The sequence below is a fragment of the Barbus barbus genome, assembly GCF_936440315.1.
Source record: "Barbus barbus genome assembly, chromosome: 1".
NCBI classification, from domain to species: Eukaryota; Metazoa; Chordata; class Actinopteri; order Cypriniformes; family Cyprinidae; genus Barbus; species Barbus barbus.
In genome coordinates this window covers 20,634,554-20,647,148 of record NC_136729.1, presented here as the reverse complement: position 1 = coordinate 20,647,148, position 12,595 = coordinate 20,634,554, and the positions used below count along the sequence as shown (strand labels likewise).

Below are 12,595 nucleotides of genomic sequence, written 5' to 3'. Positions count from 1 at the left end.
AGATGAAAGACGAACTTTATACAAAGAATAAAGAATGACAATGAGGGGGAAAAGGCCACAGATTATTGTCCATTCATGACAATAAAAGTAATTCTCTCACTTCTAAACTTTGCTAAATATTCTGCACTAATGTCAGAACTATCAGAAATCATAAATATTTAAGTAATAGCAAACTATAAAAGAAAAAAAGTTAAACATACATTAAATATCTATTAAAACTTCTTAATTTGAAAAAAAAAAAAAATTGTTGGATTAGTCTTTGGCAGATATAACGGATCGATTCAATTTTAATCTAGATTTCCAGCCAGTAGTTGTTTCCTCCAACTCTATGACTTTGTCTCCCCAAAATGACTAAGCATCAGAATGATTTAAAGTGCTAGCACCTCCAAAAGCCACATTCTTTGGCCACACCGCAGCTACTCACCAAACACTGTCTGCCTGCTGCTGTCTGTAAAAGGAGAAAGAGAAGCAAAGCGCAGGAATGTTGGGCGCCACAGCAGTGGAGGAAGAGATTAGGAGATGTGCCAAATATTATGAGAGAAGAGAGGAGAGGAGTGAAAGATGCATGGGGAGACAGAGAGAAAGAATACACACAAAGAGAGACAAAGAGAAAACAAGATAAGTAAATCAGGTAATTGGCAAAAACAGAAAGAAATAGAAATAGACCAGAAAAACAGGCAAATAACATTGAAGAAAGCAAATCTGTTACAAAAAATAAGCAAAGAATATTTGAGTAGGAGTAGAAAGATAAACGTAAGAAACACACCTGATCCTAGGCATTAGAGGGAAAATAAGAGGAATAATCCTCAGTGTAGCAATTCCAGATAAAGTTACAAGTTAAGAGACAAATTAACTAAATACTAACACTTTTAATAAATTCAGTATTTTTTTGACACCTCAAAAACTGAATACTTTTTTTTCCTATTACTGCACAGTTAACACAGTAGATTCCAATATAAACTATCACTGATCACACTGTTCAAATCAACCCACGCCATTCAACTCATCCTTGTTTTGCTCCTTCAAGACCTTCAAGTTCTTCCCAAAATATTCCCATGCCCTGCCTTCTCTTACTTTCACATCTCTTTCCTCTGCCTTTTCCCCTCACTCCTATCACAGGATCAGTTGCTTACTTACTTGAAGACTCGCTTTCCCTCTGTCCGGCTGGGCTGCTCTGCTCCCGTCTGGGAAGGGATCTCCTGAGGAGAGTCTGTTTCTGTGAAAGACGCTCTGTGGAGAGACAGTTAGTTAGTACAAGCTAAAGGCTATAGCACACTATGGGCAGTTTGATGTGAATCAGGTCCACACATACACAAAAAGAATGTGCATGTCAGTAAATGTGTCTCTCTATCCACTCCAAAATACACAATATTTGAAGGCACATTGCTTCGTTTCATCTCATTTTCATATTCTGCTTTTCTTACAGGTACAATGCTAATACAGCTCCTTTGAGAAAAACTATTTAAAATAAGGTTAACATTTTTTCGATTAAATGAACTAACAATGAATAACTTCACAGCATTTATAATCTTGGTTAATTTCAACAAACTACCGTTAAAAGGTTTGGGGGTCAGCAAGTCTCTTATACCCAACAAGGCTGCAATTATTTGATCAGAAATACAGTTAAATACAGTACAATTGTGCATTTTAACAGTAGAACTATTTTATATAATAATATAATAAAATGTATAATAAAATGTAAGTTGAAAATGTAAAAAACTGAATTTTCACCATTAATCCAGTCTTCAGCATCACGTGATCCTTCAGAAATGGTGTCCAATACACATTTATTATTATTACTGTTGATACATTTTCAGTATTCTCTGATGAATATAAAGTTCAAAAGAACAGATTTAATTTTAAGTTAAATTTGTAACATTTTTTGTAACAGTTTAAGTCTTTCCTTTCACTTTTGATCAATTCATCCTTGCTGAAGTATAAATTTCCTTCAACTAAAGGAAAGAAAAATCTCAATTCTACATATAATAATAATAATAATAATAATTAGTAGTAGTAGTACAGTCATGAATGCTTCAAATTCATATTATTCCTAAATCAGTATAATTTCATAAACTAATTATTGACTATCAGCACTAGCCATCTGTAACAGCAGTTTGCTAATCTAATATACTGTATGTGATGTTTCTTCAGAGGGATCACTTTGAACCCTCGACCGGTTTCATTAGAGTCAGCACTTTTATTTATCATTTCGCAGATGAGCTGACATCATGGCTGCAGTGAGCAGAAAGCTGTGAGAGGCTTCTTCTGCGGTTCTGCTCGAGAGAGCAGCATTCAATCCTCTGCCGCCACAACCAACTACTCACTGCAAAAAAACCCCGTCTCCGTTTGTTCAGAGTGCTATTATGTAAGATTTATATTCAGATTCTGTAGTCTTGTTTTATGTGGCCATTGGTTTTATATTTGTGATGCACCTTGTCAAATATCAGATATTAAAAAAGACACTGGAAAAAAACTAAGACATTACGTGTGCATGAGAGTTATATGTTGTAATTCTTGTTAGTTCAGAAAAGTTTGAAATGAGATGAATTTATTGTTGAAGTTACTCTGGCTTGCTAATCTACAACCTCAATCCAAAATCCAGATTACTTTGAATATAATATGAGCTCTAAACTCAACTGGCCTCAGATCAGTAGCCAGGACAAGTTCAACATACACCAAACAATTAGTCCAAGGCTCGAAAGCAGAAAGTGATGTAAATGTGATACAGACCTGCTCAAGATGCTTGAGGTTTCCTCTGATATAGACCTCTCCTTTTTTAACCTCCGTCTAGAAATCCCCATGTGAGCTATGTACTGACTCATAAAAGAGCGCCCCCTAGTGAATGACCAAGGAATTGTGGGAGGGAAGAAACAAAAGTAGAGAGAAAGAGGAGGAACAGTGATGGTGGTTACATGGACAAACAGTGGGTTAATATGTTGACAACATCAGCAAGAATCAGAGAAACAGTCCCAACCACCCAGAGCCAATGAGAAAATATGCAGCACTTAATTAGAAGAGGAGAAAAACGGCATATGAATAGAAATTGTTATAATTAAAGATTCACAAAGTGAATGGTCACCAGGGTTAAGCAAATATTACAAATGCTTCTCCTAAAATATCATTTATGTGACATGGATATTTTAGAAATAATGCTAACTTTATGTATTCTATATATTTATTTATAAATATAAATTATACAATTTAATTATGTACTACTATGCATATGCATAAAACTAGGTATATGCAGTTAAAGTGATCATATCTTATAAAACTAAAGTATAAACTGATGTATTATTGCATTTAATGCCTGTGCTTGTGACTGGTCATGTTCCTTTGTGACGTCACATAAAACTGGCAAAGCATTTAGAGGAAAGAGCTGATAGGCAGATCACAATTGTGCCCAGTTCTGGACTTTTAAGACCAAAAACATCCTGTCCAACCCTAGAAAACATTCCTGTAGCTCTACGCAGAGAGGAACGCTTCCCAAATAAAACATTCACTTTCCACATATGTGTGCAAGGACTGTTGACTCAATAAGACATTTCACTTTGGCCAAAGGCAACACTTGAAATAGCACATTGTGACTTGGGCAAACTGAGAGAAGCACTTCTCACATACCCCGTCTACAAACACCAGAAACACCTGACAATCTGACAACTTTTGTGGTGCATCTTGGGTGCCACATGGTAATTACACAAGACACCCAGAGCGTAGTAAATAAAATAAGCATTAACTACATGAATTTAAGTAATAGGTCACCTTTCTAAGGACTTCATCTACACAGACTGGAAAATGAATACTACACTAATGTTGCATGTATCAAATCACTGACTATCTTGGCCATGTGTAAAGACTCTGATAATGACCGGGCAACGTATACACTGTAAAAAGAATTTGACAATTCACTTAACGTATTTTTTAAATGATTATTTACTCTCTCTTTCTCTATAGCGCGTAACAAAGTTCACTGGCATATGCATCCTTTTATGCTTCTTTTTTAATAACATTGCTGCATCATAATCATAATCTAACATCTAATCATGTGTTCATGTTTTCATAGACACGTTTTCATGTCATTTTTATTTTTAACATTCATTTTCATAACAGCCTTCAGATATTTTCATTATCTCCATTACGGCCATGCCCCGCCCCCCGCACACTCCCCGCCCCCGATTACTCGATTAATCGTTTTTAAACCCATCGATGATCAAAATAAGAAATTGCCAAAAATGCCCATACCTAATTTCAAACGTGACAAACACAAGCACTGATGATAACATTAGTGTATGAATAATAGCTGTGTGTCTACATGAGGAAGACAGCATCAGAGTGCAGGATTGTATCTTTATCATACCCTCATCCACACAGGACAAAATACATAGAGTCAAAGAACAAACATAAATCTGGAAGGAATGTTTGGTCAGGTAAAAATAAATAAATAAATAATAATTTTAAAAAAGCCTAACTAACCAGCCAACAAACTAACTAACTAACTAAATAGAATTACAAACAAATAAATAAATCTATACTGGTGTCTGTGTCATGTTCATTCATTTTAAATTAATAAATGAATAAATAAATAAAATCAATGAATTAATTGAGAAAATAATAAAATCTATACTGGTGTCGGTGTCATTTTCATTAAATAAATAAATGAATAAATAGAAATGTTACTTTGTCAACTAAGTTGAAGTACTAAATATACTAAATCAAAAACTGGGGGGAAAATCTGGTAACACTTTACAATAAGATTCATTAGTTAACATTAGTTAACAACATTAGTAAACATGAACTAAGAATGAACAAAACTTCTACAGCATTTATTAATCTTAATGTTAATTTCAGCATTTACTAATGCATTATTAAAATCCCAAGTTGTGTTTGTTAACATTAGTTAATGCACTGTGAACTATCATGAATAAACAATGAACAACTCGATATTCATTATCTAACATTACCTACATTTCACTGCTGGTTATACTCTGTATAATTGTGTATGTGACAAATAAAACTCTTGAATCTTGAACAAAGATGAATAAATAGAGTAATAAATGCATTGTTCATTGTTTGTTCATGTTAGTTAATACATTAATATTAACAAATGACAGCTTATTGTAAAGTGTTACCAAAAAATTAAAGGGAATGCCGTGGATATGTTTGAAAATTCATTATTGTGCATTACACGAAACAGAAAAACTGTTGCATTAATAATCCATACAATCCAAACATGATTTGAATCCATGAGATGAACCAATGTATGAATGAATGAATGTAATTGTTGGCTGAGAACCTGCGAGACACATTTTCCTTACTGGAGTAATGTATCTCAGAATGGATTCACATCTGTGAAGGCTACAAATCATCCTTTATGAAACCTTTTCTTTCCTAAAGTTTCACGACTAAAAGGTCTGCTTAGGTTACGCTGCCACACAGTGGAGAAACATCACATTGCTGTATGAAAGTCCTTTAATGTACCCTTACTGTTTGATTACTGAAAAGCTTAGCAATACAAAACACATTCCAAGTATATGATCCGTTTATAGATGTGAATGTGTAAGACTGCATAAACACACAACGCACTGTTAATACTCACAAGTTGTGTTCCTGCTCAGCTGTAGCAGAAGACTCTACTCCATTAGTCGCAGGAGTGAGAGGAGGAGTGGGGGAGCCAGGGGTCATAGAGGAGGGACTGGTCAACACCGGACTGCCAAGAACAGGAGAATAAGAGGAATCTGAGAGCTGAGGGGAGGCTGTTTGCATCACCTCTGAAACACAAAAAGTGCAAGTGAAGTGTGAATGCTATAGTCTTTTAACATTAGGTCTGAAATGACAATGTGCAGACGCTGGATGTGTGAGACAGGCCCTTCAGAGGACAACACAAGGTACAAGAACAGGGACGGAGAGAGAGACTGCATTGAAGATACCTGGGGTAGGGCTGTTAGACGAGACTGATACAGTTGGGGAAGCTGGTCGAAAGGAACTATCTGTAAGATTGTGAGAAGATGACCGCCGGCTCCTCCTGCCCTCCTGCTCGCTGGGTGTCAATTTCCTTCGGTCTTTACGGGCATTTGGTGCCCCTTCATCGATCTCACCATCTTCACACTTGAGAGCATTCTACATAATATACAAAACACAGAAATCATTCAGTATTCAGTAATACTACCATTTAAAAGGTTGGAGTCAAAGATGACTCCAATGCTCACCAAAGCTGCTCTTATTTGATCACACAAAGATGGTCCCACTTTGTATTAGGTGGCCTTAAAGGAACACTCCACTTTTTTTGAAAATAGGCTCATTTTACAACTCCCCTAGAGTTAAACAGTTGAGTTTTACCGTTTTTGAATCCATTCAGTCGATCTCTGGGTCTGGTGGTAAATTAGCACTTTTAGCTTAGCTTTAGCATAGCTAAAAGTGCTAGCTTACTCTTCTGTAGTTACATCGTGTACTAAGAACTTTCAGCCTAGAAAATCGCTACTTTTCATTTTCAAATATAAGTACAAGGTAAAAACATGTACATAATAAGTGCACTGCATCAAATGATTCATTTAAAAGTACATAGTAGTTAAGGTCACTTAATACTGTATAAAGTTGGACCGTAAAGACAATTACTACAATTACTGTAATATTAATACAATTCAAAAGGACCATTTTCTACTATGATTAAAAATGTAATTTATTCCTGAAGATGAATTTTTAGCAGCCACGTCTTTACATGATCCTTCAGAAATCATCAAAATATGCTGTTTTGGTGTTCAAGAGATATTTACTATTATTATTATTTTTTTTATTCTCAATGTTGAAAATAATGTGCTGGAAACCATAATATTTCTTTCAGGATTCTTTGATTAATTGAAAGTTCAAAAGAACAGCATTTATTTTAAACAGAAATGTATATAATCTATATAATATATATCGATATAATATGTTATGCTGTCACTTTTGTTAATGTGCCCTTGCTAAATAAAAGCATTAATTTCTTTATTAAAAATAAAACAATAATACAAAAAATCTGATTGACCCCAAACTTTTGAACAATAGTCTATATATCAGAGATATGGAGTGTTTGAGGTGTACTGGGAGTTTACCTCATAAATGATGAACTGTTGTTTAAGGTCACCCTCGGTGCCGCTGCTAGTCATGTGTTTCTGGACAATGCCTTCCATTCCTAGCTGCTCCAAACAGTCTGTCACATCATAAAATGAGTCCTGATCGGGAAGCGCAGACAGAGTCTGGGAGGGCAGAGGGATAAATACACATCAAGGCCATTTAGGCTCAACATTGTGCTGATGTGCATCACGCTTGTAGATTTTGGGTGTGTAATGACTCCACTGTGACTGCAGTGGAGATTCCTGGGCAGCACCATCTCTCAGGACCTGAAGTGGGACATTCACATTGAAGGCCCAGCAAAGGTTGTACTTCCTTTGTCAGCTGAGGAAGTTCAACCTGCCACAGAAGCTGCTGAAACAGTTCTACTCTGCCATCATTGAATCCATCCTCTGCACTTCAATAACTGTCTGGTTCAGCTCAGCTACCAAATCTGACCTCAGAAGACTACAGAAGGTAGTCCGTACTACTGAGCGAATCATTGGTACAACCCTCCCCACTCTCCAAGAACTGTACTTATCCAGAGTGAGCAAAAGGGCTGGTAAAATCACTCTGGACCGCTCACATCCAGCACACTCTCTCTTTGAACTGTTACCATCAGCTACTGTGACTAAAACAAATTCCTCGTATGTGCAAACATACCTGACAATAAAGCTCATTCTGATTCTAATCTGTGGTTTACCTTGTTGATGAGGGTCATGGTGTAGATGAGCAGCTCTGTGTCTGATCCATTCTTCTCTGACAGGATCTCTGTTAGATATGTCCAAGACTTAACACCTGAAAAAGATAGCATACACCTTAAGCTCTCTAGCTAAACAAAGTTATTGTGAGGATAATGACAGAAAAAAGAATGAATGGAACATGGTGGATTTATAGTGTCAGTATTACGAGAGAATGTTTAAATATATGTTTAACCTCTCTTGCCATCCACAATGCTGACAGCTTGAATAAGCAGTGGACTGTTGGACTCTGTGTACTCCACAAACACTATCAGCAACTTCAGAGCTGTCTTCACAACCAGCCGAGACTGAAGAGAAAGCGAATGAGAAAAATAGCCAATAAAGAGACAGTCTTTACCATCCTCTTACATAAGATGGCAGTATCAAACCTTATGTATTTAAGAAAAATCACATACTGCACATAATAAGAGTGTAATGACCAAATAAACATGCATCTCCAACACTGATACAGTAATTTACCACTAGTAATTTGTTGTAAAAAACAATAAATATTCTGCCACTCATTTTCACTTCCTCTTTGATATTATGCAGAAGGATATGACCTCAAACTGATTCTCAAGATGACTGAATCTATTACGGTAAAAAGTGTACAAATCTCATGTCAACAGGTTCACACTAACTTTGCATTAAGAAACTTCCTAAACTATACATACAAATTTTAAACTTGTGAAGATGCAAACTCAACAGAGCAATGGCCCAAACTTGAAATTGTTGCACAACAGCACCAGCCAGTTTATTATGGCCATTTTAATATCAAGTAACTAGTAATAAACATTTCTGTGGTAGATTTGGCAAACTATTCTCCCACAGTAGTAATATTTAACTTTAATAATTAGAATTGAAGGCTGCGAGTAAAGATCAAAATACTTCAATTTGGTCCAGATTCACACCTACATCTCTGCACTAGCTTGTACCTTTCTGGCCAACCTTATATTTTTTTCTAATTTTACATTGCCTTAGGATGACCTGACTGTTTTGCTGAACTGCATTTCTTTTCTTCCTTTCTTTTTTTTTTATTTACACATTTGGCAGCCACTTCAATCCAAAATTCAATCCAAAGCAACTTCAATGTGTTCTTTTTGAGCTATATAAAAAAAGCATTTGTAAGTTGCTTTGGATAATTTAGCAGACAAGCATTTGCTCATTGAGTTAATGTACAGTAAATGTAATCCAGCCCTCAGGAACCAAATGGTTATCACATACAATTAACTTTTGAACATGGATCTATTAACTCTTAATCAGGTGGCATGTCGTGGTATTAAAATGTCAAGGTGCATTAATAAACAGCCACTGATGGAACAGTGTACTAATACTATATTGTGGTCAGTGTTTACAGATGCTGTGGTGTGTGTGTGTTGCTGTCACTCACCAGGCTGCCAGTCAGTGTGTACAGCCACTGTACAGTCTCATTGTGGTTCACAACACCGTTCATTCCGTCCACAAACAGCATGATCTGACTGAGAGCTGGGACCAGGACAGCAGAGTTTATTGTACAGTGCCGGCATGTCCTAAAGGATCTAGTGATCTGTCCTAAAGCTTTCATGTTTGCTGGTCTAATTCCAGCCAGTATAAACTTCCTGTTACAGATGGCCTACTTAGCCAAAAATGTGCAAAATTCTTTGTGCTATTTGAACTCTGCATGCAAGATGTGTGGTGTATATGCATAATAAATATATATACACATATTAGACTGCTTTTAGAAACTCTGATAGATATACACACATCAAGTCATGTCATGTCATGATGATTAGTGAAAGAACCATCAATAACCCTGCTAACAATGTTAAATGTTTTTAATGGAGGCATGCATGAAGTATTTTGTAGTAGTTCTGCATATGTTTCAGTAAATATGTGATGTTGAGTACAAACCTCTGAGAATGTAGTTCTGGTAGTTATGATCTGCCTCAGCACCCACTTTAATGAAACACGTCAGACCCTCGGAGATCACAAACTCTGGAACCAAGTCCTTATCATCCTGTTCAAAATAAAACAGAATTGAGATCTGCTTTTGTGTACAACTGCATACAATGTTATGAACTACAGTTCAAGAAGTTTGTGGTCAGCATTGATATGAGTGTATATGGTATATGGGTGCACCATTAGTATAAATGTGGATTGTATCCGTATTGCTGTGTCCTGAGACACTTCCTCAAGATTTAATTTTGTGCTTACTTTTCCTCACAATTTAGACTAAATTTAGAACACAATGTAATGACAGTACATGTTGAAGAGAGAAAGTTTGTCACTCATTCAGTTCACTAACTGTAACAACATCGTCCTTATCCAACTCACTCACATATAGCTTTTTTTCTCTCTTAAACCCCTGTTGCTTGTGTTTTTCATGATCTTACCTGAAAGAGTTGCTTTAATGAAAACAAGGACCGCCGAAGCTCAGGACCATGGGAATTATACAACTTCTCTAAAAGAGGAAGAGGGGGGGGGGGGGGGGGGGATTGATCAGTCAACTGACAAGGGCATCAGTACTTGTATCTAGGAGGCAAAGATTGTTATTACTGCAGTGACATTCTCAAAGAGCACTTAAACACATATTAAGATACCTAGAGAAATAAAGATTGAACTTCACAGTTTGACTAAGGCACAGTATCTGATTCAGTGTAACTCACTCAGCTAGCTAGATCCTACCAGTACAATTTGTGTGGTGGTAATGGTAAACACAAGCAAACCATTCACATTGATAAAAACAAGGCATCATTAAGCATCGGATCTTTGGAACTGGCTTATCATTCAGAATCAGAGGAAATGAGAGGGTGTCACTGACTGCCTTTAAACAGTCATTCCTGTCATATAAATGCCTTTCACATGTTCAGCACTTGACTGACAGGTTAGTCATGACACATTTAAGTAAAACCCATTTAACATGCCTATAAAGTACAGTTTTATTTTTTCTAAGCATTTCAAATTGTTGTACTGTACCAGCCAAAAGACACATCTACTCATTCTTTACCATTTTCCACATCTTAGAGCAACTAAATATTCATCAAAACTGTGAAAATACACAAATGGAAGCATGGGGATACTAAGAAAATCAAAACTCTTAGACATAATATATTTCTGATTTTATTTCTTTCTATATATTTAAAAAAAAAAAAAAAAACTGCCTACACATTATCTCAACAAGCTTCAAGATAAATCATTCAGATCCTTCACTATGTGGTCCAACTCATCCATTAAAAATGTGTGAAATTAAAATTTTAGTTTTGTAAAGACTTTCATAGGCACAATTTATGTCTACAAATGTAAATTCAAGCAGTTAATAATAAAGATCAATTTATATAAGGTCTTTAATATCATGATCTTTAATAAACATGCATGCATCTAAATTCTGACTGGTTCTGTACATTATAAATGACAGAAAGAAAGAAACAAAGAAAGAAGAGAAAGAAAGAAAGGGAGAAAGAGAAAGGGAGAAAGCGAGAAAGAACGACAGAAAGAGAGAGAGAAAGAAAGAAAGAAAGAAAGAAAGAGAAAGAGAAAGAGAAAGAAGGAGAGAAAGAGAGAAAAAAAGAAAGAAAGAAAGAGAGAGAGAAAGAAAGAAAGAAAGAAAGAAAGAAAGAAAGAAAGAAAGAAAGAAAGAAAGAAAGAGAAAGAGAAAGAAGGAGAGAAAGAGAGAAAAAAAGAAAGAAAGAAAGAGAGAGAGAAAGAAAGGGAGAGAGAAAGAGAGAACGAACGAACGAACATCCATCACTAAGGTGGTGTAAATGACGACATTAAAGCTCACACACACACACACACACGTTCACTCTCAGATCTTTCAGTCCAGGAGGTTAGCCTGTGCCTTCTGTGAGAATTGAAAGAAACTGGCACGGCAGACACATGATCTTCCTCAAATAGCTAATTCAAGCTGATGCACTCACGCAACGTGTGCTACAATCAGCCTCTCTTATATTTTCCGACTGATTCACCATCTTTCGCCAACTGTTTATTTAGAAAATTTGCAGAGATGCTTAATAAACAGTCATTCCTCAATGCCTGGGAATAGCATTATTTGTAAACGAGCATTTGCAATGCCGCTCAACTTTGAACCTGCTGGTTCAAAAGGTCCAAGACTCAGCAAACAGTGTCTTGCACACATAAAGGTATTAAAGCTCTAATTTGTATTAAATTTATATGTTAATATTAATATGCATTACTAAACTTTTAAAGCTTTCTCAACTTGACAGATGTATATCCCACAATATCTGGCATGAATAGTGATTTCAAAAGAACACTGAGATCACCTTTATTCACAAAACCAGACTGGCCACGAACAGTGAATATTTGTACATTATGTGCCCAAACTAATATCCCACGAGAGTTGAATATCACTGGCCACTGGATCCCTTGATGTTACATCATGAAGCACGTCAAATGAGAAGCTTCTGGCTTTTAGAAAATACATGGGATTCTAATAACGTTTTGTTTTGGTGATCTGTTTTGACAACGAAAAGACCAAAAGTCTGTCACTATGATGTGTTCTGTTGTAGTTACTATCCCTGTGTATGTGTATATGTGTGCACATTCAAATACGCAAAAGAGAAAGAGTTAAATATAGAGATTGCCAAGTAAAGGGGTACAGACAGACATGAGTGTGTGTGTGTGTTCAGCCAGGCATCTGAGATCAGTGGTAAAGTCCATGACAGCATGGAGAATGATGTAGTCCACCACAGACAGCTGCTTGCTACTGATAATGTTACACACTCACACGGACAGATACACACACAAAGTTCAGTGTCAGAGGAACACAGACATTA

General features: G+C 36.1%; 1 protein-coding gene across 1 annotated transcript in view; it reads right to left on the bottom strand.

Annotated features, from left to right (window-relative positions):
* The window catches only part of LOC306875294 (FH1/FH2 domain-containing protein 1-like), a 52,649-nt gene that overhangs the window by 17,349 nt on the left and 22,705 nt on the right, over positions 1–12,595 (bottom strand). The window contains 10 exon segments of the mRNA XM_079425763.1: positions 1,138–1,230; positions 2,731–2,835; positions 5,594–5,765; positions 5,925–6,114; positions 7,086–7,229; positions 7,787–7,881; positions 8,020–8,131; positions 9,214–9,308; positions 9,714–9,819; positions 10,196–10,263. Of these exon segments, the coding sequence (XP_079281889.1) occupies positions 1,138–1,230; positions 2,731–2,835; positions 5,594–5,765; positions 5,925–6,114; positions 7,086–7,229; positions 7,787–7,881; positions 8,020–8,131; positions 9,214–9,308; positions 9,714–9,819; positions 10,196–10,263 (1,180 nt within the window).